The sequence below is a fragment of the Humulus lupulus genome, chromosome 2 (assembly GCF_963169125.1).
Source record: "Humulus lupulus chromosome 2, drHumLupu1.1, whole genome shotgun sequence".
Lineage (NCBI taxonomy): Eukaryota > Viridiplantae > Streptophyta > Magnoliopsida > Rosales > Cannabaceae > Humulus > Humulus lupulus.
In genome coordinates, this window is record NC_084794.1 from 184,537,919 (window position 1) to 184,560,631 (window position 22,713).

The window sequence follows — 22,713 nt, forward strand, 5'->3', positions numbered from 1 at the left end:
TCTTAATTTCATTTATTTTTCTTAAGTTTTAGGTGTTGTTAGGTGTGTTTTGTTTAAAGTCTTGAGTCTAGTTGTAATGGAATCAATTCCTGTAATGGTTGTGTTTAAGTGTGGGGTGGCTCGATGATAATATGTCAGAAAACAAAATTTCATCATTTATTAACTCTTGTGTATTAGTGTGTCTTTAGTACTTAAAGTTTTTGGTGCTAACTCAACCATAGTGAAAGTGTGTCTCAATTGAGTGTGTGTAGTTTGACCATGAAATCCCCAAACCCTAGAATAAGCTAAGTATTCATGAAGGTTTAAGTTTTTAGAATTGACTTGGTAGTTCTCTTGAGGCAAAATCCTAGGAGGCTTAGTGATTTAGAGAGGATTTGGGAAAATTTTATTGGACTGTTTGAGCTTTTCATGCATACCTTGTAATTATTATCCCTAGTGACCCAATTTTTAGCTTATTTCCTATTTTGTTCATGTAACCTTAACTTGATAGTCTATTCCTTTTTTAATATCCCAATTTTATTTCTCACCAAATTTTAGGCTTAGTTTGTCTTGGATACTAGTTGAGATAAGTTTGGGGGAAAGTGAGGAAAGAGTATATTGGTTCTTGGGGTGTTCATAATATCTATACACTTATATGCTCAAAGTTATTAATTGTGTTTGTGTTATATTCACTGTTTTTATTTTAATTGTATTAATTTTAAGTTGCCTTGTTTTTATTATGATATGAAAAAAAAATCAAAGAAGAAAAGAAAATTCAGAAAAAAAAGAGATTTGTATCTTTAGTTCATTGTAAATAAATAAGTTGTATGTAGTTGTATTGTTGCTATAATTGAGCATATAAGTGTATTATTCATAAAAAAAAATGGCAATTGAGTGCTATTGAGTAAGTTGGGGGATTGAGTTCACTTGTAAGGGGTAGAGGATAATGAAATCATTAGGTCTAAGGCAAGCTAGGTTTTAAAGTTTTAGCTTAGAAAATTCATCCTAATCCATACCTTTAGCCTAGCCTACATTATAACCATGTAAAGACCTATTGATCTAAATCATTTTTTTGACTACATTAGTGGAAAGGGATTATTTAGTTCAACATATGAAAGCATGAATTAAACCTTAGGATTTTTGCTTAGCTTAGTCTAGGGGAGATAGGTTGATTGGGAAGAGCAATTTGTGCACTAATTGGGATCGAATTGAAAGCTTGGTTGGGTTAGCATCTTAATACTTGAGGAACTTGGCTTGCATATGCATTTGAGTTATCATTTAAATCCTTGATTTGAGAGTTCTATTCCCACTTTGACATGACCATTTCCAAATTAATTCCAAGCGTTTGTTTTGTTTTGTGTCTTTGTGATGTCGGTTGTGTCTTTTATAGTTGTGTGGTATGTTTGTGTCTTTTTAAATTGTGGATTTGTGTGTTTGACTCATGTTGAGTTGGAATTCATTATTTCTTTTCTTTTCTATTCTTTTAGAGTGATCACTTGGGACGAGCAATGGTTTAAGTTTGGGGGTGTGATAAATCTATATTTTAGAGTTATTAATTGAGCTTTTGAACTTAAAAATCTAAGTGAAATAGAGTGTTTGTGTTGTTATTGTATGGTTTTAGTCATTTCGTCTTTTAATTTTTTTTTGTGTATTTTGTTTTAATTAATGATAAATCTTGTTGGAAAATAATGGGATTATGATATAAAAAATGTGATATCTACTTTTGAAGGCAATAAGAAAGGATGTTTGGAAAGCTTGGTGAAAAATGTCCAAAGAAAGCATCTTGGAGCTAAAATCCTAGTACTTTGTTGTAGCACCATTTCAACTTTGCTGTAGCAAAGTGTGCAAGTCAGCAGCATAAGTTATGCATTCTTGGCAAGTCATTAAATGAGGTCGAATGACATGATGAGATGGAGGATGAGGTGGTAAAGAGCTGATTTTTTTTAGGGAAAAGGTGGTCCCCACATGTACAAAAAAAAGGTTTATACCCATTTTGGAACCCTAGAGAGAGAAGGATTATCTTCAACAAAAGAACCCAACCGCCCAACTCAATTGAAGAACATATTTTCTACACTTTTGAGCTGAAAAACACCAAGAAAAGAAGAGGGAAAATGTGGAGAAAAGAAGAGAAACAAGAAAAGAGGAGGAGGAGAAGAAGCTTTCCACCATTGGGGGCTAGAATCTCTTCCTTTTTTTTTTTTTGATCAAGAAAGAAAAATTATTGATCAACCAACAGATTACAAACAAAGGCCAAAGCAAAAGCTCCCCCAAAACAAATTACAGATTAGTAACAAAATCTAACAATCGTCTCTCTCTAGTGGACAACTTCCTAGTATTGGAATTAAGAACTCTGGTTTTGATAGAAAAGCGGATCAATTGATCAATTTTGGTAACCGAATAACAGCAATTATCAAAATAACATTTGTTTCTATTAAACTAGATAAAATAGACAGCAACTGCAAGAGTATCGGAAACCACCTGGCCCAGCCAATCACGCCTACAACCAGCCAAGAAATCATGCCAATCATTAGAATTACCAAGCCAAATCGCATCTCCCAACCTGTTAGCAATAGCCTGTCTGATCTTCTCAGAGAAAATGCACTCAAAAAAGAGGTGCAAATCAGATTCATTCATCTGATAGCAAACAGGGCAGCTTAAGGAAGTAATATTCACATGAGAACTATGGAGTAAATCTCTAGTGAGTAAGTGGTTATTGACAGCTTGCCACTGAACAAAATTATGCTTAGGCACTGAAAATTTGCACCAAACTATATGCCCATACTCATTCTTCACACCAGAAACAAAATGAGTATCAGTTTACCCAACCTGAGCTGACCGTGCACTACAGCAACTTCCAAATCTAGTCTAGACACAAAATGACTCAGCTTGATCAATTTTCTCCAATATCCGCTATCATCTTGTTTCAAAGTATAGTCCCTGGTTGGAACTCCTTTTAAGTATATGGTATTCACCCATTTCACCCATAATTGGTCCTGTTTAAAGGAAATGGCCCAGAGAAACTTTGCAATCATAGTCTTGTTCCAAGCAGGCCTTTCTCTAAACCCAAGCCCTCCATAAGCTTTAGGACGACAGACAAATTCCCAAGAAGCCATGTGAAATTTGATGCGGGTTCCCTTCACACCCCACAAGAAATTCCTACACATATGATCAATATCTCTAACCACATGTTGAGGCAATAGAAAAATATTCATCCAATAGTTTCTAATCCCCAATAAGACAGATTGAATTAACTGAGTTCTACCAGCATAGGACAAGTTTCAACTGGCCCAGGAATTAAGACACAATCTAATCTTCTTGAGAATAACTTCAAAGTCAAATGCTTTACATTTGGTAGGGCTAAGAGGGACACCAAGATACTTCAGTGGAAATGACCCCTCCTGCAGATTGGTACAACTCAACACAAACTCCTTAGTAGCATCGGACTGCCCACCAAAGTAATTACGAGATTTACTATGGTTGATAGAAAGGCCTGATGTCAAGGTAAACTCAGCAAGAGCTTAATGCAAAATCTGCACAGATTGAGGATTAGCCTTGCAAAAAATAAGCAAATATCTGCAAAGCAAAGATTAACAAGATTGAGTGATTTGCACATAGGATGAAATCTGAAACCTTTATCATTGGATGCTTTGATTAACATTCGAGTAAGGTAATCCATCACAATGACAAAGAGCAAAGGAGAAATAGGATCTCCTTGCCTAAGCCCTTTACCTCCCTTAAATTGCCCTTGGATTCTACCATTTAATAGTAACGAGTAGGAGGTGCCTCTCAAGCAAATCATGATCCAACGAATAAATCTACTAGGAAAGCAAAGAGCTTTTAGTAAATTCTCCAAGAAGTCCCAATCAATCAAATCATAAGCTTTGCTAGGGTCAATCTTCATAGCACACCTAGGAGAGCTATTTTTCCTATTGTACCCCTTTATTAAATATTGAAATATTAGAACATTGGAGGCAAGAGTTCTATGCTTTATAAACGCACCTTGATTAGGGTTAATCAAAGAAGGAAGGATTGAAGCAAGCCTACTGCAGAGCATCTTAGAAATGCATTTATAGATGGTAGTACAACAAGCTATTGGTCTAAAGTCAGCAGCATTAGAAGGCTGGTCCACCTTCGGAATCAACACCAAAATAATGTAATTTAAGCTTTGAGGAATAAAACTCGTCTCAAAAAACTCAAGGACAGCCAGTGAAACATCCCTGCCTATTTCTTTCCACATAACCTTGAAAAAACTAGCCCCATACCCATCAGGACCTGGACTTTTAACTGGATGAATGCTAGAGAGGGCCATTTTAACATCATGAAAAGTGAATGGTTTAATTAGATCCAGTTGGGACGCCATATCTAAAACCGGGCCACAAAAGATACTTTGCATATCAATGTGACCATTAGCTCTACCTGAACAACCCAAGAAGCTCTGAAAATGATGAAGGAAATGGTGAGTTACCTGCTCATAATCATCAACAACAGACCCATCAGTTAATATATAAGAAACTATGCGATTAGACATCTTCCTTTTCTTCAAACTGATAAAATAAGTCGTATTGTCATCCCCAAATCGAAGCCAAGTAATCTTACTCTTTTGTCAAAGAAAACTCTCAAAAAATTTCTCATGTCTTCTATACTCCAAATAAGGTTCTCTTTCAGCCGAGACCAAAGAAGCATTGCTAGGATCAGCAAACAAAGCATTCTGAGCCTATTGGAACAGAGATTTACTTTGCTCAAATTGACACCCAACATCCTCCATAATCCTCCAGTTGAATATCTTTAGCACATGTTTGAGCCTAATCAATTTCTGAGCCAGCCTCGACAAACAATCACCCCCAGAATAGATAGACTTAGTCCAGCTACCTAACACAATCTCTCTGAATCGAGGATGAGAATACCACATATTAAAGTGACGAAATGGTTGAATCCCCAAGTTCCTGACTTCAACCTGTTTGATAAGAAAAGTACTATGATCAGATACCACCTCCCAATGGGAAAAAGCCGATGCTAACGGAAACATATCCACCCAAGCCTCATTACAGAAAATTCTATCTAATTTAGAATAAATGCGATTCCCACCATTTTGGTTATTAGACCAAGAAAAATAAGGTCCCATAACCTTCATTTCTTCAACCAAACCGAGAGCCAACCAGTTTTGAGCATCCTCCATTTCCTTCCCCGATATAGGCCTCCCACCCAAACGATCCATGCTATCAAACACTGCATTAAAATTCCCCAAAACTAACCATAGCTAAATAGGAAAATGCACCTGAGCCAGATCATTCCACAAAACTCTCCTAGCTTCTAAATAGTTGGAACCATAGACAATAGTAAGACAGAATTCTTGGTTCCTACTACAAATACTAACTCCACAATGTAACATTTGAGAAGACTCCTGAATAATACCAACATGAGCCAAGTGAGATTTCCAAATTGCTAAAATTCTGCCCTCTAGACAGTCACTACTATAATACCTCCAATCAGAGAAAGTAGAGCTCATAATATCCTTAATTTTATCCCCCTTGATTTTGTTTCAATTAAAGCCCCTATACCAACCTTATTCAATCTACAGACATCTAATACTGACATTTGTTTATTCTTCTTGTTCAACCCTCTAACATTCCAACTCAGGATGTTGCAAAACACCATTAGGATTAGTGGTACAGACCTGTTCAGGTAGAGTCTTCTGAATCTCTTGCAAAGCACTATAGGAGTTTCTTATTGAATCACAAGCAATCAGAACTTTAGTCTTCCCATTCCCAGTTCTTTTCGGAATAGCCCAACCAGTATCACTCGACCCAGAACCAACTAGAGCTTCTGCTTGAGGAGGCTTCTAAATCATTACAGCACTGCTCTGCTTCAAATTAACAACATCCTCAACCTTCAAATTAACAGAATCTCTTTCTTTCTTATATTTTGATTTTGCATTATTTCTCTAAGTTTTGAACTCATATAACAATGATGGATGCTTATGGTTCTTTGTTGATTTTGAGTATGAACTGACTTTTTAAAGCTAGGATATTGATGAACCCTAATTTGTAGTGAAACCCCAAATTATTGATTTTAAATTTATGCTAAGTTGCTTTTGTTCAATTAATCTATTTTTATTGTTAATTCTTGTTTGAGATTGATCAACTTAAGTGAGTTACAAGCTAATTTGAATTCCAGGAGGGTTTAGATTAGTGGATATGCTTAGTTGATGCATGTTGATAACTATGTTATTGATTAGTGGATAATTTAGGGACATTTTATTCACCATGCAAACTTGAAGGATTCATACTTGGTATTATGTCATTGAAATTTAATTTAGCATAGGAATATGTGAATTTAATTCATAGAACTTTAACATGAGCATTTGAAAAAATGGCATGTGCATTGAATTGGAAATCCTAGTTACAAGAGACTTTGTTATGAACTTTGCTGTAGCATTAGGGGTAAAACTACAAATTAGGGGGAATTGGTATTCCTAGCTATTTCCATCAGTCATTTGACAAACAATATTTCACTGATTTAGTTTAAATCGTTTCCCTTTGTTTTTCTAAAGTAATTTTCACTTTCTTAATTAATCACACCAATTTCAATTGTTCGCAACCCAAATTGTTAGAGTTGATTTTTTTTTATATAATACTTAGCTTAAAACAATCCTTTATGAGACAATATCTGGTACTTGCTACTATATTACTTGTGATGATAGTGTACACTTGTACTTAGCTTAATTTTATGGAACAACTATAAATTCTCAATTAATCCCTACATCCCAAAATAATCATTAAATAACTACCGATCACCCAATAATTCCAAATACACACTAAGTTTTCCAAAATACCCCTTGGATCACCAGAGCCGAGTATTTGACCCTATTGTGACTTTTCTGCCAACCCGCTCACTAGGATTGCCTCGAGTCGAATATTGCAAATATATCCACGTAATAATATGGTCTCAATCACATAACACATATAATCACATTACAAATATGCATTTATTAACAAGAACGGGCCCACATACATATTTAATACACATAAAAATGCATATATATTCATATTACTATATAAATCATGTATGCCACATAATGTCACATATGTTCAATAAATTCCACATATAAATCCAATTATGCCATCCTGTCACACTAATCAACGCATTAAGCCTTATTAGCAAATTTAGGACATTACAGTTATAGATTCTGACATGCTTACTTTGTCAAAGGAGAACATTTTTGTGGGAAAGTGATATGCTTTTGATGACATGTTCAAACTTTGTACCTTTATTGATAACATCAACAATAAAGCTTCTAGTTCTTCTTGTTTTCAAATCTATTACATTGTGGCATGTTAGACTTGCACATATAGGATTTAGCACAATCAAAGAATAATTAAGCGTTAATTGATTTGTTGTAATAATGCTGACCATGATAAGTGTGAAGTATGTGTAACATATAAAATGGTTAAGAAACATTTTCCTAGTGTTGATAGAAATTCTTACTTCTTATGTTTGATACATAGTGATTTATGTGAACTAAAGGGCAAGTTAACTTGAGAAGGAAGTATATATTTTATTACTTCCATAGATGATTGCTCTAGGTTCACATCTGTTTATTTACTTAAGAACAAAGATGAAATATTTAATGTGTTTGAAGCTAATAAAGCAGAAGTTGAAAATCAATTGGAAAGGAAATTAAAAGATCTTAGAAGTGATAGGGGTAGTGAATATTTTTCAAATGATTTCAACTTATTTTGTGAAGAGCATGGAATAATACATGAATGCACTGCCCTATATACTCCACAACAAAATGGTATGGCAGAAAGGAAAAATAAAATATTTCTTAAGATGATTAATGCTATGTTATAACATTCAAAATTGAGTTTTAATTTTTGGGGTGAAGCCTTGTGTTATCCAATAAATTAGCATTTGTGACGTGGCAAATAATCTCTTGACACGTGGCTGATACTTGAAGCGTCTGCTAGAGTATCGACCAGGAGACACACCAGAAGCAAGACAAGCCTGTCTTTCCCACGACCAGTCTGATCGGTGGTTCCGCTGGCAAAGCAACATTTATGGGAAGATCTTTGTGAATCCCGAATTTATCTCATGCAATCTTCTGGATATCCCATTATTCAAGGGATAATATCTGTAACAATATTGTGTAACCCTCCTTGAGCCTATAAATAGCAAGATATAGCTTAAGGGATGGGACTTTTGGCTGCTGAATGATAGAGATATAGAATTTCTCCTAGTAAACTTGTATTGTTTTGTGAGAAGTGCTGAAACTCATTGAACCCAAGTTCTCTGATCACATTTCTGATTTCATATCAATATAATTCTAAGTGGACGTAGGTCATTACCAGATCCTGGGGCCGAACCACTATAAATTACTGTGTTTTCTTTACTTTTGTCATTACATTATTCTCTTTACGTTCGTCCATATCATTCATATTTTGACTCCGTGTTAGTTGGCCAAATCGTGGGTCAACACCTTGTTATCCACAAGTCATATTTTGAATTGTATTCCCATGAAGAAAAACAATATATCTCCATATGAGTTATGGAAATGAAAGAAACCAAATATTAATATCTTAAAGTGTAGGGGTGTCTTGCTTATTGCAAGAGCACAGATCCTAAAAGGACCAAGTTGGGTCCAAGGGCTATAAGATGTACATTTGTGGGCTATGCCTCAAATAGCAAAGCTTATAGATTGTTAGGCTTGGAGTCTAATGTGATAATTGAATCCAGAGAGGTTGAGTTCTTTGAGAACATGTCATGTGATAACAACAAATCAAAAGAACCTATTCAATATAAAGCCTCAAGAGGAGACTCCTAAAATTGTTGATGAGTAACCTTTATTGCCTAAAAGAAGCTAAAGACTTAAAGACTTGGGTTCAAGTGAAAATTTCTCTCAAGTAGAGACACTATATTTAGTAGAAGGAAATAATGAAGAAGTCACACAGAAATATACAATAGTTTTTCAAATAGAAGATGATCCCAAAACTTTCAAAGAAGTTATGTCCTTAAGAGACTCTACTTTTCGAAAGGAGGCAATAAATGATGAAATTGATTCAATTATGTCTGACCACACTTTAAAATTGGCTGACCTTCCACAAGGGTCTAAACCAATGTGTTATAAATGAGTATTTAGAAGAAAATACCATACCGATGGCAACAACAACATACAAACATTAACGGACAGATTAGTACCCAAGGGATTCAAACTAAAAGAGGGAGTAGATTACTTTGACACATATGCACCGATAGCAAGAATCACTTCTATAAGATTGTTATTTGTCTTCTCAATAATATATAACATTTTATGTTCATCAAATGGATATCAAAACGAAATTCCTAAACGGAGATCTCCAGGAGTAGGTCTATATGGAACAACCAGAGGGTTTTGTTCTTCAAGGAAATGAGCATAAAATGTGTAGACTTGTCAAATGATTATATGGTTTGAAGTAAGTTGCAAAACAATGGCATGAGAAGCTTGATAAAGTCATTATTTTAGATGGATTTAGACACACCAATGCAGACATGTGCTTATATGCTAAGACTTGTTATGACCATATCATACTAGTGTGTCTTTATGTAGATGATATGTTGATTTTGAGTAATGAAATGAGAGGAATAATAGAAACAAAGAGGTTTCTATCTTCTAACTTTAAGATGAAGGACCTTCGAGAGGTCGATACTATTCTAGGTATCAAAGTTAGAAAAAATAGTGAGGATTTTACTTTAAGTGAAGCCCATTATGTCGAGAAAGTGTTTGACAAATCTAGTCATCTCAAAATCAAAGAGGCAAATACACCATTCTATTCAAGCATGAAGTTTGAAAAGAATAAAAGAATAGCGATGGCTCAATTAGAATATGCAAGTATAATGGGGAGCCTAATGTACGCTGCTCATTGTACTAGAGCAGACATTGCATATGCGGTTAGTAAATTTAGTAGGTTTACTAGCAATCTAAGTATCAATCATTGGAAGGATATTGAAAGGATTCTAGGATACCTTAAGTGTGCCAAATAATATAGGCTTTACTATTCAAATTTTCTAAGGATACTTTAAGGATATTCCAATGCTAGTTGAATATTGGGAGTGGGAGACAATCTCTACACCACTAGTTGGGTGTTTACTTTTGCAGGAGGTGTTGTCTCTTGGGGTTCCAAGAAACAAACTTGTATATCACACTCAACCATAGAATTAGAGTTTATAGCTCTAGCGGCAACCGATAAAGAGGTCGAGTGGCTTAGGGATCTCATGTTGGATATCCCTTTTACTGTGGATATGATATCAACAATCTCGATACATTGCGATAGTCGAGCTACTCATGCTAGAGCATATAATAATGTGTACAATGGGAAGCCAAGACATATAAATCTAAGACGTGAATATATGAGACAATTAATTCAAGATGGAATCATATCTATCTCATATGTTAAGACTAGTGAGAATTTAGTGAATCCATTTACAAAACCTCTTGTGAGAAGGTTAGTAAGTTCCACTTAAAGATGGATGATACTAAAACTCCTAGAATAAGAGATTCACCATGGCAACCCAACTCCAACCTTGTTAATATCAAGGGAAATAGTTCAATGGGTAAGAACAAGTCATTGATAAGTGAATAGTTTCAATGGTTAGTGATGGCTGCTACCAAGTGAAGGTCAAACCTATGGATTTTCATAAAGTTCAGTTGAGTGCAACAAGCATCCGTTGAGGATTTTCATGAAGTTCTATAAAGGTAGCAAATATGCTATAAGAACTTCACCTATGTGAACTTAGAAGTGGTGCCACCTCTCATGGGAGTTGGAGTTTCTCCATGGAAAGTTCATGAAAGGATGAGCACATGGCCATATTAGTGCTAAGCAAGAAAAGTGGGAAAATGAATGATCAAGTGGACGTGTGTGAGGTACATATCATCGATTTTATTATAAGGAATACTTGGTTCAAGCTTTTAAGTAACCAATGATTTTGATAAGACTTTATGGTATTGAGCTAAAGGAAGAAGTTTGTATTTAACCAAGTAGGGGAATATTAGGATTGGTTAAAATACAAAGGCCAAGTGGTCTTACACAAGCTAGGTGTAAAAACACTAAATTGTTTCACATAGTGAAGATGTGAAATTGACTTTTTATTGTAGGAATTTAAAAATTGTCTTTCTGGGTCCAAAGTGATAGATTGAGGTTTCTAAGAATGCACAAAAATTTTGGGAACATTTGGAGATGTTTAAGGACATTTTTGAGAAGTTGGACTTACCTAAGTGGCGTTGCATCGCCTTTTTGGAGGCATTGAATCACTTGAAACCTTAGGGTTTTTGCGATTCACAATAGGTGATGCATCGCCTATAGATAGGCAACGCGCCGCATGACGTGTCTGTACAGACACGTGTTTTAAGCTCCAAATGATGTGTTTAAAAGCTCAAATCCTATTGGTTGGACTTAATGATGGTGCCTGCACTATAAAAGATATCTCTTAGAGTTTTGATAGACTTGATCACTCTTTCAAATCTCTCTCTAATATCTCTCTCTCTCTCTCTCTCTAGCTCTCAAGATCATAAGTTATCTCCAAGAAATTCATAAAGAAAGTGCTTGTTTTTGTGAATTTCAAGGCTTGTTCAATCCTAACTCTCTTTCCTACTAGAGAAATCCTAAAGCATCCATCAAGGGCTAATACATAGATAATTTGGACAATGATACATATCATGTATAAGTCTTTGTTTTAATTCTCTCCATCAAAGGTTCAAGTGGTGTTCTCTGAAAGGTTTTGAAGCTTGCAAGAAGAACAAGGGTTTTATTCTAAAACTAGGGTTTGCATATCTCTATCTCAATATTTTCTTGGACTCTTTCAAGTGTTATTGTGTGTAGATTATTATTATTGTGGTGGTGTTGTTGTCCGTATTTTCACCACATGACACGTGACAATTATGAGTAAATAACAACAAGTAATAAAGTTCTCGAAGGAACCAAGCTGAGGAAGATTTTGAGATGAATGAGGAGGAGTATGAAAAACAAGTTGAAGTTGAAAGAGACATTGGCAAAGGGACTGGACAAAGGAAGTGGTGGGGTAGTGCTACTAATTTATGTAACCAGAGGAATGTAAATGAGGATGATGATGGTTGTAGCATCATAAAGAAGACTACAAAATATAATCCAAGGTCAAATTTTGCAGATTTTAAATTTGTATTGAGAACGATGTTTGATAATATCAAGACGTTTAGAATAGCCTCATTGAGTTGTTTTTAAAAGATATATTGCAAAGGGTTGTTGTTAGTTGTTGTTGGGATTGATCTAGAAAATGCAATATTCCTTATTGCTTATTCAGTCTATCAGAATGAAAATGTTGAAACTTGGAAGTGGTTCCTCAATCTTCTGAAGACAGATCTAGAAGTAGAAAGGCTAGAGGTGTATACCATGATGAGTGTGTTGGAAAACATTTCTCCTGAGTGCACAGCAGAATGCGATATATGACTCAGTTAATTATATTTTTTTTATATATAAAAGCATTTTATATATATGATCCTATGATTTATATATATATATATATTAATCTAACAGAAGAAGATTTATCTCTTTAAACCTATCAAGTGTCATTGCTATCTTTTTGTATAATAAATAATCATCCTATCCAAGCACGCAAAACTCACACCAAAGTCTTCTAGATCATAATCTCAGCACAACAAGACATGTGTGGGCACGTAGAGATTCAATAAGACAATTTAGGACTCCATTGATATTGTCAACACATGAGATCAATGGAGTTTGGGTAAAGAGAAGGGTTGAAATAATTTCTTGGTATGTGTCAGTCACAATCCAGGAACAGTGACTGGCATGTAGATCTTATATAGTTACAAGGCATATTTTTCCAAATTATTTTATTGAATTAATTCTATTAAAATTGATCTTATCTATTACTATAATAAAAATATATAAATTGAATTTACATTGATTCAAAATCAATCTAACAACCTAAATAAGATATTTGATTTATTTTAAACCAGTTATCTAAATTTAAATTGCTAAAATTTAAATATTAAATTAATTTCTCAAACTAATTTCAAATAAGATAACATAATTAATTCAAAACTAATTATTTTATTTTATTTATTAATGATTACAAAAATAACAATTAATGAAATAATAAATATATTTTCCATAATTATATCATAATTATGTATTTTCCCAAAAACTAATTTTCTTGACAAATGTCCATACTTTTTCTATTGTTGTTTATAGAGACGATCCCGAGACCTATAATTTCAAGCTCCAATAAATTTAGATTATTAATTAAACTCTTTAATATAATAATCTTATTTATTAATACCAATATTATTTCATTAAAAGTATGAGATTGTACTCTTGTAATTATAGACTTATATTTATTGAGTACTTTATTAAGTGTTCATTGATTTAATCACTTCATGCAATTCAATCAAACAATAATTGGTTCGTAATTAGATTTAGGTTAAATTATCGTTTTACCCCTCTAATTACTTCTTTATCCTTAAGTGCCATTAATTCACTCGCGAAAAATTAATTTATAAAGCTTTTATAAATTAGAGGCCTCAAACAGTTGAGTTTGAAAATTAACACTTAAGGTAACCATTATTCAATCTTCTTTATGAGGAAGGCTTGAATTCCATATCTATAAATCATGTCAAGTTTTTAGCCAGGTCATTCTGACCGACCCTAACGAGTGAGTCAAATGACCCAAATAACATAAACATGAGTTCGTGATGATTTCACGATTTAGATTGATTTCCATATGATCATCAAGTGGTATGATTATAGCTCTTTAAGGTTTTTCATATTAATAGTTGATATGATAATAACGATATTTAGTAAAGAGTTAAATATATATCGAGTCCAGTCCCATATAATCATTATTATATAAAGCATCTCTAGTGGGATGTCTATCTGCATCAGTGACCCAGATCTAGATCACGCTTATTCATAATACCAGTGGACCGTACTTGCAGTGTTTGAGTAAATATTTCATAATTGTAATATAAACTACGAACTATTTAATTCATTATCTATAATCTTAATCCTCTCGTATGCATACAAGATTATATCTACATTAATGAATTAAGAATTTTTTGATATTTATCTAAATATTATTGAATAATAATAAACATTAATTATATAAAAAATTATTTCTTTTATAAATTTCATAAGCAATGAACTACTTTCATTTCTTTAAGGGCACCATGCCCAAGAATCTCCCACTTTCCCTAAAGCTAATGAGGTAACTTTTTTAACCCTATACTCATTACAAGACCCTGAAAACACTTGGCGGATATAGTCTTGGTTAACAAATCCGTAAGGTTTTGTTTTAATTTTATCTTCATAAGAGTCATGTCATTTGGTGCACTGACCTCAATGTCAACCTTCGACCATCTTTGTCTGATTGAAAAGCAGAATCAGTGAATCTATTGGGGTCTAGGTTTACACCTGAGTATGCCAATATATTGTTTTTCGTTCTCTTATGATACTTGAAAATGTTCTTTACTCCAATCATGAATTGGATTGATAATGAGTAACCATTCCTACTGCATAACAAATTTCAGGTCTCATATACAACATGACATTCATTAGACTGCCTACAACTGAGGCATAGGGAATCTGTCTCGTATCTTTTGGTTTCTTATGACACTACTCCTTGGAATTCTACATCTTAAAATGCATGTGCACCTTATCAATATGGAATGCATGGGACAAAGCCAGAGCTTTGTTCTAATGACCCCTTAGGATTTAAATGCCCAAACCATAATTTACTATTTCCTAATCTTTCATTTGGAACTACTTGACTATTCATTTCTTTAACACTTGATAATATTTCTACATCATTCTCAATAAGTAAAATATGATCAATGTAGAAACCTTTTTCTTATCTTTGATATGTTTATAAACAAGCAGTTCATCAACGTTTTGTTCAAAACTATATGTTTTCATCATTTCATCAAATTTAAGATTCCAAGACCTAAATATTTGCTTTAGTTCATTAAATGGACCATAGCAACATATGAATATTTTGTTCATAGTATTTTTCCTTGAGCCCTTCTAGTTGACCATATACATGGCCTTGTCACAATAGTCATTTAGAAATGCTGTCTTGACAGTTATTTGCCAAATCTCATAGTCCAATACTAACGGCAACAGATAAAAGAATGTGTATAGACTCAAGCAAGAACACAAGACTGTCTCATAAATTCTGTACTTTCAAGTACAAATCTTCTTTTCTTCTTGAAGATCCATTTACATCAATGGGCGTGACTTATTTAGGTGGATTTTATAAATTTTCAAATAGCATTGGAATACACTGATTCCATTTCTTGGTTTGTGGAATCTTGTTAGAAACATCCATTATCTTCTCTAAAGTAAATGGATTGTCCTAGTATGTGTATAACACTAAACTTCATGTCTCGTGTTCATAGTGAACATGTTGTCTTACAATCCTCCCACTACGACAAGCCACTAAGGTATTCTGACTAGATTTAGTTGTTTCGATGTCGCACATCACATGGTAATATGGATTTATTAATCTTATTAGAATTCAATTTCCTCTAGTACAAATTCAAATTTTGTCTTTTAGTCATGTTCGAGAAAGGTTACAAAGGCTCTTTCCTCACTAACACTATAAAAGTAACCTCCATATTAGGAATCGTAGCCAACAAATATGAAAACTTCAGACCGTTAGTCCAACTTTCCGTCTTTGTTTAAAAAAAATGTGAGTGGTAGCGATTAGTAGCTTTAAAAATGACCTAACCATAAGGTTATGTTTCTCCTCTCTTCAACACCATTCTACAGTGGTGTTACAAGTGCTGTGAGTTGGGATAGAATTCCATTCTCCAGAAAATGATCCTTGAACTCAAATCAAGGTATCCACCTCCTCGATCTGATCGAAGTGTTACAAGTGATTTCCCTAAAAAAATTCAGCTTCCTCTTGGAATTCTTTGAACTTCTTAAAAGTTTTATATTTTCTTTTTGTTAGGTATAGTGAATATGGAATAATTTCCCTTAAAGCTTCCCTCATTGAAAGGGCGATGACGCTAGGCACACATCTCCTTCAACCAAGGGCCTAGCGACGCCCAATCCCCGTGCGTGTGCCCTTGGACTCCTCATGCAAAGATGTTAGGCGCGCATCTCCTTCAGCCAAGGGCCTCGCATAGCGAGGCCCAATCCTAGTGTGCATGCCTTCAGGCTTCTCGCGTGAAGGCGCTAGGTGCACATCTCCCTCAGACTTCTCGTGCGAAGATGCTAGGCGAGCATCTCCTTCACCCAAGGGCCTTACATAGCAAGGCCCAATCCCCATGCGCATGCCTTCGGGCTTCTCGCATGAAGACACTTAGGCAGACGCATGGATGTGCCACCCCCCTCGGACAAGAGTCTCACATAGCGAGGCCCAACCTTCTTACACCCTCACATCTCAGCTTCTTACAACATGCTTTCCCACACTTGACAAAATATAAGGAAGCTTAGGGGGAATTTATGCCCTGGAAATGATAGGAGGACCATCAGGTACAAGGCACGCGTACGAGTATGGGGTATATGACCATAAAGGTGTCAAATGTGTGATCCTGACATCTGTACTAACAAGTAGTGGTAACACGAATTAGTACGAGAAGTGGTATCATTTTCTGCATACCCCTAACGATGTGCCACAGCTGACTCCATGAATCTATGTACCACTATATCATGCACCACTACCCTAACAATGTACGTCCATACGATCTTGTCCCTTGGGACCACCTTGTATTAGTGGCCATTAGAGCTCATCTATAAATAAGCTTCAACCCCTCAAACTAGGGGTTAGAAAATTCTTTGTATGCTCAGACAATTAAGGAATATATGATTTTTGCTCCATTGTAGTTTTGCATCTTTCTCCTTTAAGCTCTTTTTATGTTCTTCCTACATAGTTTTTGCAGTACATTTTGAGTTTTCTGATCCTATATCACTGACAAGCTCTCACCGTCAACAGTTTGGCATCGTCTGTGGGAAGAACAAGTATCAAGTCGCTGTTCTTCCATCAATTCTAATAATAAGAAATGCCAAGGCATTCTAGATGCCTTCGGGAATCACAAGACATGGAGATCCACTTGGACGGAGACCAACTAAGGGCCTCCAGGAGAAACTCTCTACCACTTGAGGATGGAGGTGCACTGGAGGAACATCCAGTCCCTAAGAAGGAAAAGGAGGTGTCACCCCTAGAAGTCCCACCTAACGCAGACCCTCTAAAACCTTGAGCTTCCCTCATGGGTGGCCCGGGTATGCACCCTCCTCCTCAACCATTGACTGCTCCACGCTCCGGCCATTGGGCTCTGGGTCCATCTATGCATAGGCCAGGTAAGAGTCCTCGAGTTCACTCTGTGAGTTCTAGCTCAAGGACTCGCTTCTATGAGGTTGAGATTCGCTAGTTACTCAAAAAGAATCGAAGGCTGGAAACCACACTAGAGAACATGCAGAAGGTTTTAAACGGCCTTCTACAAGGGAAGTCGAGCATACCCCTTCCCAAGCATAAGGAGAATGAGCGTGAGAGAGGAGAAACCACTGTCCCCGTAGACGACGGAAGAACCAAACTTTCCACTAGCCACACTCCCCGGACAAAGCATCATGAAGGTCCAATGCCAAAGAAATACCCCCGAGAGCAAAGGCAGAAGGATGGTGTTGGTCATAGAAACGATGTTGAAGTCACCTCTAAGGGGGCGCCCTCTAACCTAAGAGAGGAGCTCAACAGGAGAAGGGTGGATGAGAGGACCATACCTCTTGTGGCTCCCCCAAAATACAAAAGGAAAGGAAAGGCCAACCCATCCAACTTGAGAGACTCCTTGTACAAAAAGAGACAAGACTTAGACACCGAGATGAGGAGCCTACAGAGCAAGATAGTCACCGCATCTAGGGGCCACGCTGTCGATGACGAGTTTGATTATGAATCACCCTTCATTAGAGAAATCTAAGTTTTACGACTCCCAGCCAACTTCAAAGAGCCCCACATGACCCTTGACGAGGGCAATACGGATCCAAAGTACCATCTTGATGCGTTTACTGACTTGATGAAGTTAAGGGATATTAATAGCAGAGCCAGATGTCAGTGCTTTGCTGTCACATTGAAGGGACTTGCATACAAGTGGTCCAAGAGACTTAGGCTAGGGTCCATCAGGTCATGGCAACAATTTTCAGACAAATTTCTCTAGCAGCACCATCCAGTGCGCGATTACACCATGCCAGGTACTAGCCTCGCTAACATAAAGCAAGGCGAAGGGGAAAGCTTGAAGAGCTACATCCGCGGGTTCAACATGGAGGAAGCTAAGGTATGAAGCCTGACCAGACGAGAACTCAAGATGGCAATCACGGTTGGAGTGCACCCTGGTAGTAAGTTATGGGATAATATACTCAAAAGAGAGGTCAATGACTTAGATGACTTCTATGAAAGAACATAAAAAGTACATTCGTGTTGAGGATGGCCATAAGAACTTAAAGGCAGGAAATAGTGAACCTCTTTTCAAGCCCTCGACCCATGAAGGCTCAAGTGGTACAGAGAAGAAAAGAGTGTATGAAGGGCCAATGGATGACCATCAGAGAAAGCACATATGCAAAGGTGAACCCAAGCAAACACCATACACCTTCTACACAAACCAGACAGATACCCGGGAACATATCTTCCTGACAAATGAGAATAAGGAGCCCTTCAAATGACCCCTGCAGATGAAGGGAGACTGATCCAAAAGGGACCCTAGTAAGTATTGCCAGTACCACAAGGATGTTGGCCACACCACAACAGAATGTACCCACTTGAAGGTAGAAATCGAGGAACTCATACGTAGGGGGCTTAGGAAGGTATGTCAAAGGGGAAAACCTAGGACCAGAAGTTCAGCCATCCTATCTGCAGGCTCGAGAGCGAGCCCCAGAAGTGCAGGGAGAAGTAAGAATGGTGTTCAGAGGTCCAGGATTCAGAGGAGAGTCAGTGAAGGGATGAGATAGATATGCCGGGGAAGCAAGACGAAGTCCACCATTGTGCGCCATGAGCCTAGAGCAGTGACCCCCAAAGAACTTTAAGGGGGGAATGATTCCATAACCTTCACTGAGGAAGATGCATGAGAGGTGCATTTCCTCCACAACAACCCCTTGGTGATGGCCGTCCAACTGGCCAATATGAGAGTGCATCGAGTCCTCATGGAAAATGGTTGTTTCGTAGATATCTTATATCGTCTCGCATTGGAGAAGATGGGCTTGGGAGTCAGGAACATAAAACCCTGTCGTACCCCCTTATATGGATTCACTAGGGATCCAATACAACCTTTAAGAGCCATCGAGTTAGCACTCACCATGGGGGAGCAACCCAGACAAACCACCGTCATGACGAACTTTGTTGTAGTAGATTGCAGTTCCACTTTTTATGCGGTATTAGGGAGACCCTCCTGAGAAAATATAAAGTGGTGACCCCGATATATCACCTGTCTATTAAATTCTCAACTCCTGGGGGGAAAGCAAGCATAAAAGGAGAACAGAAGGAAACAAGAGAGTGTTGTAATATCTCTTTCCGCACAGCTGTCAAGCCGCGAGAACTGATGGGAATAGGGATACATGGAGGTGCAGACCCACATTCACACTTGGGGGTGGATGACACGGTTATACCCTAAGCAAGGAATGTCGAACATCTCCATGAATATTACCAGTAAGACTTTCACATATAATGCAGGGATATACGTACCTTGTTTGTTTTCCTTATGTTAATCTCAGTAGTTAAAAATAAAAAAGGTTGCCCAGATAACCTCATAGTAGTTACAATGTTGCCATGCGCGCCTTTGTAATCTACTTGCTATCAATGAAAATGTTTCCTATCTCGCGTATTACATTCCTTCTATATGCATGCGCCTATCTAAAAAATATGCACACATTTTCAAAATCTATGTTAGGAGCGAAATGTTCAAAGTGCTCAATGGAATGAATCCCACCAAGCACTTGGGGGCAGGATAGGAGGCACATATATATTGCGAAAAAAAAAACCATGCAAGGCATCTCTTGAGTTCATGAGGATTAGCTACCCTTATGGATATCAAGGGAGCCAAAAGGTTCTACAGGGTTAACCTCATGACAAAGGCTAGATACCTCCGCGAGGGGTACGATCTTAATGAGGACATACGTTGATAAGCCTAGAGCATCTCTGAGACTCATAAGGATTAGCTACCCTTATGGATACCAAGGGATCCAAAAGGTTCCATAAGGATAACCTTGTGATAGGCTAATACCTCCACGAAGGGTAAGGCCTTAAGGAGGACATCCACCAATAAGCCTAGAGCGACCACCAAGCCATCTGGCCAAAAAAGTGTCCGACAAGAGACGCTTGTGAAAAGAAGTCAAAAGATTTCACGAGGAAAAAGTCCAAAGAAAGGCTAATACCTCCACAAGGGGTAAGGCCTCAAGGAGAGCATCCACTAATAAGCCTAGAGCGGCCACCAAGTCGTCTTGTCAAAAAGGATCCTAAAGGAGACCCTTGTAAAAATAGTACTATGCATAATGATGAGAAGGACGCTTCTCGCACAAGATAACAAGTGCGCACAAAGAATATAAAAGGATGCCGAAAACCCAAAGGGATAACATGTCCTTACAAGTATAGTTAAGGTGCACTGAAAACACTATCATCATCAGTCCAAGGAAGACATACATAATTCATCAAAGAAGATGGACTTATCAAAGACCCTTAGGCATAATAACCAAAAGAGGATGAAAAAGGCTCAGAAGGCCAATACATCCTCATAGTAAGTACAAAGATAAGCAAAGGTCCTATATATAAAAGTTCTACACACAAAGCCAAACTTAAAAGAACCTCACACGTAAGGAGTTCCATAAAACAAGAAAGAAAACAACACAAACGGTTACACAACAAAAATATATATATGTAAGTAAGCCTCGAAAAGGGGACTATGGGTTTCCACCCTGACCTTTCCACTCAGCAATTTTCCCAGTCGCATACTCTCCAAAGGGAGACAAGTTGACGTCAGGGTTGGTCCTCCATACGGCGTGCAACGTGCGCTCAACTTTGCTATTCTCGACATTTACAAGCTCAGCCTCGAGCATGCTAATCTTCTCATTTAGGGTATGAATAGTGGCTTCAAGTCTGGCATTGGAGTGAGAGGTCAAAACAACCTTGGTCAGTGCAGCATCCCTCTGGCGAACTACTTTAGCAAGCTGGCCCTCCAAATCGCAGACCCGTGTGGTCAAACTATCTTTCTCTGCCTCAGCCATGGAGAGATTCTTCATCGCCCCCTCAAGCTTGAGTTGTAACCGTTGCATGGATGAGGAGCTTGAGGTAACAAATCGGTGACCCAAGATGGAAGCCTAAGTAAAGACAAAGAAACAAAACAAAACATCCATGGCCACGCGATATCAAAACCGAAAAGCATACATTAAGTGTTTTGACAATTACTTGCATAGAGGCTCGCATATAAGCCTCACCCAACTTGGCATCTAGAATATCAGACATAGACCCCCACTCGCCTTCAAAAATATTGCCCATGTAACAGTTCATGGCCTCTCCGTACCGGCTCGCAAAAGGATGACCTCAGGAAGTGGAAGTATGAGCTCGGCGGGGGTAGACATGTATACATGTCGATGCATGCTTAGACAAGGAAGGAGACCAGGAAGGTCCTGATCCATCCATAGAGGCACGAGGGGCAGAGGGGCGCGAAATCACCTCTGTAGGAAGCGAGGCATCCTAAGACGCCTGCCCCAAATGCGCCCCCAAGGGTGGAAAGGCATCACCAAAAGAAGGTAGGACAAAATTCCTCTTCGGGATAGGAGGGGCAGGAGCATGGGTGTTGAAAAAAAACTCGCCTCCAAGCACTGGTGGTGGGACCTGAGAAGTAATTCCATCAGTATGTCCGTCGTCAACAACATCCCTAGCTCCGCCAGCCAAGGACCTTAAACATGAATAATTCTCGGACTCCACCTCGACCTCATCTTCCGTATCCATATGGTCACCCTCTGAGTTGTCATAATCTTTATCATCTTCATCATCGTCATCATCACCTATTACCCCCGGGATGGTAGATTTGGACGAGACAGAGCACAAGGAAACAATTTGATTTAAAGACAACAACTTGTATGAATAGAGATTTCCCTCCGTAAAAAGGCTACATGCCTGTTTGCATGAGGCCACACCTAGGATCTTCGCCACACGATCACGGGCTATCGGACTCAAGGTAGGGTCGACAACCCCTTCAATACCTATGGTCAAGAAAAAGAAATAACTATGGTTAGACAAACCTGAAGAAGGGGATAAAGAAAATTTTCTTATATATGCATTCAAGGTATAAAAAATCTTACTTGATGTGTTGAAATGCGTATGTTGAGTGGATACGCTGTTGTGTGAAGAAAATGTCGCTCTTCCACGAGCCCTTATTGGAAATAGAACCCTCCACGAGGGGTACCCTATAAGAGCCACGACTTTCTGGAGCTGATAGAAGCCAGGGGCTGTTGGGTTTTCCCTAAGAGTGTACAGATGATAAACCTCACTCATGGAAGGCCCCTTAGAGTGCACTTGCTTATATAATATGTACAAACAACTAAGCACAACCCCAAAGTTGGGAGACAGTTGGAGGGGTGCCAGCTCAAAATAGTTGAGTACCTTAACAAAAAAGGGGTGAAGTAGAGAGACCCCACCAGACTTGATTATTGAGTCGCTGAAAGCTACAAGCCCCTCAGGTGGTTAAGATGCACGGTCATTGCAAGATGGAACGATGAAGTTGAT

General features: G+C 37.5%; 1 protein-coding gene across 1 annotated transcript; it reads right to left on the minus strand.

The window, feature by feature from the left end:
• Positions 1–2,415: 2,415 nt before the first annotated feature.
• Positions 2,416–4,507, minus strand: LOC133814991 (uncharacterized). Its single transcript, XM_062247890.1, has 4 exons — positions 3,610–4,507; positions 3,283–3,469; positions 2,816–3,135; positions 2,416–2,729 (listed from the first exon to the last, which is right to left on the minus strand). The coding sequence occupies exons 1-4, from the start codon at positions 4,505–4,507 to the stop codon at positions 2,416–2,418; spliced, it is 1,719 nt and encodes a 572-aa protein (XP_062103874.1).
• Positions 4,508–22,713: the final 18,206 nt, after the last annotated feature.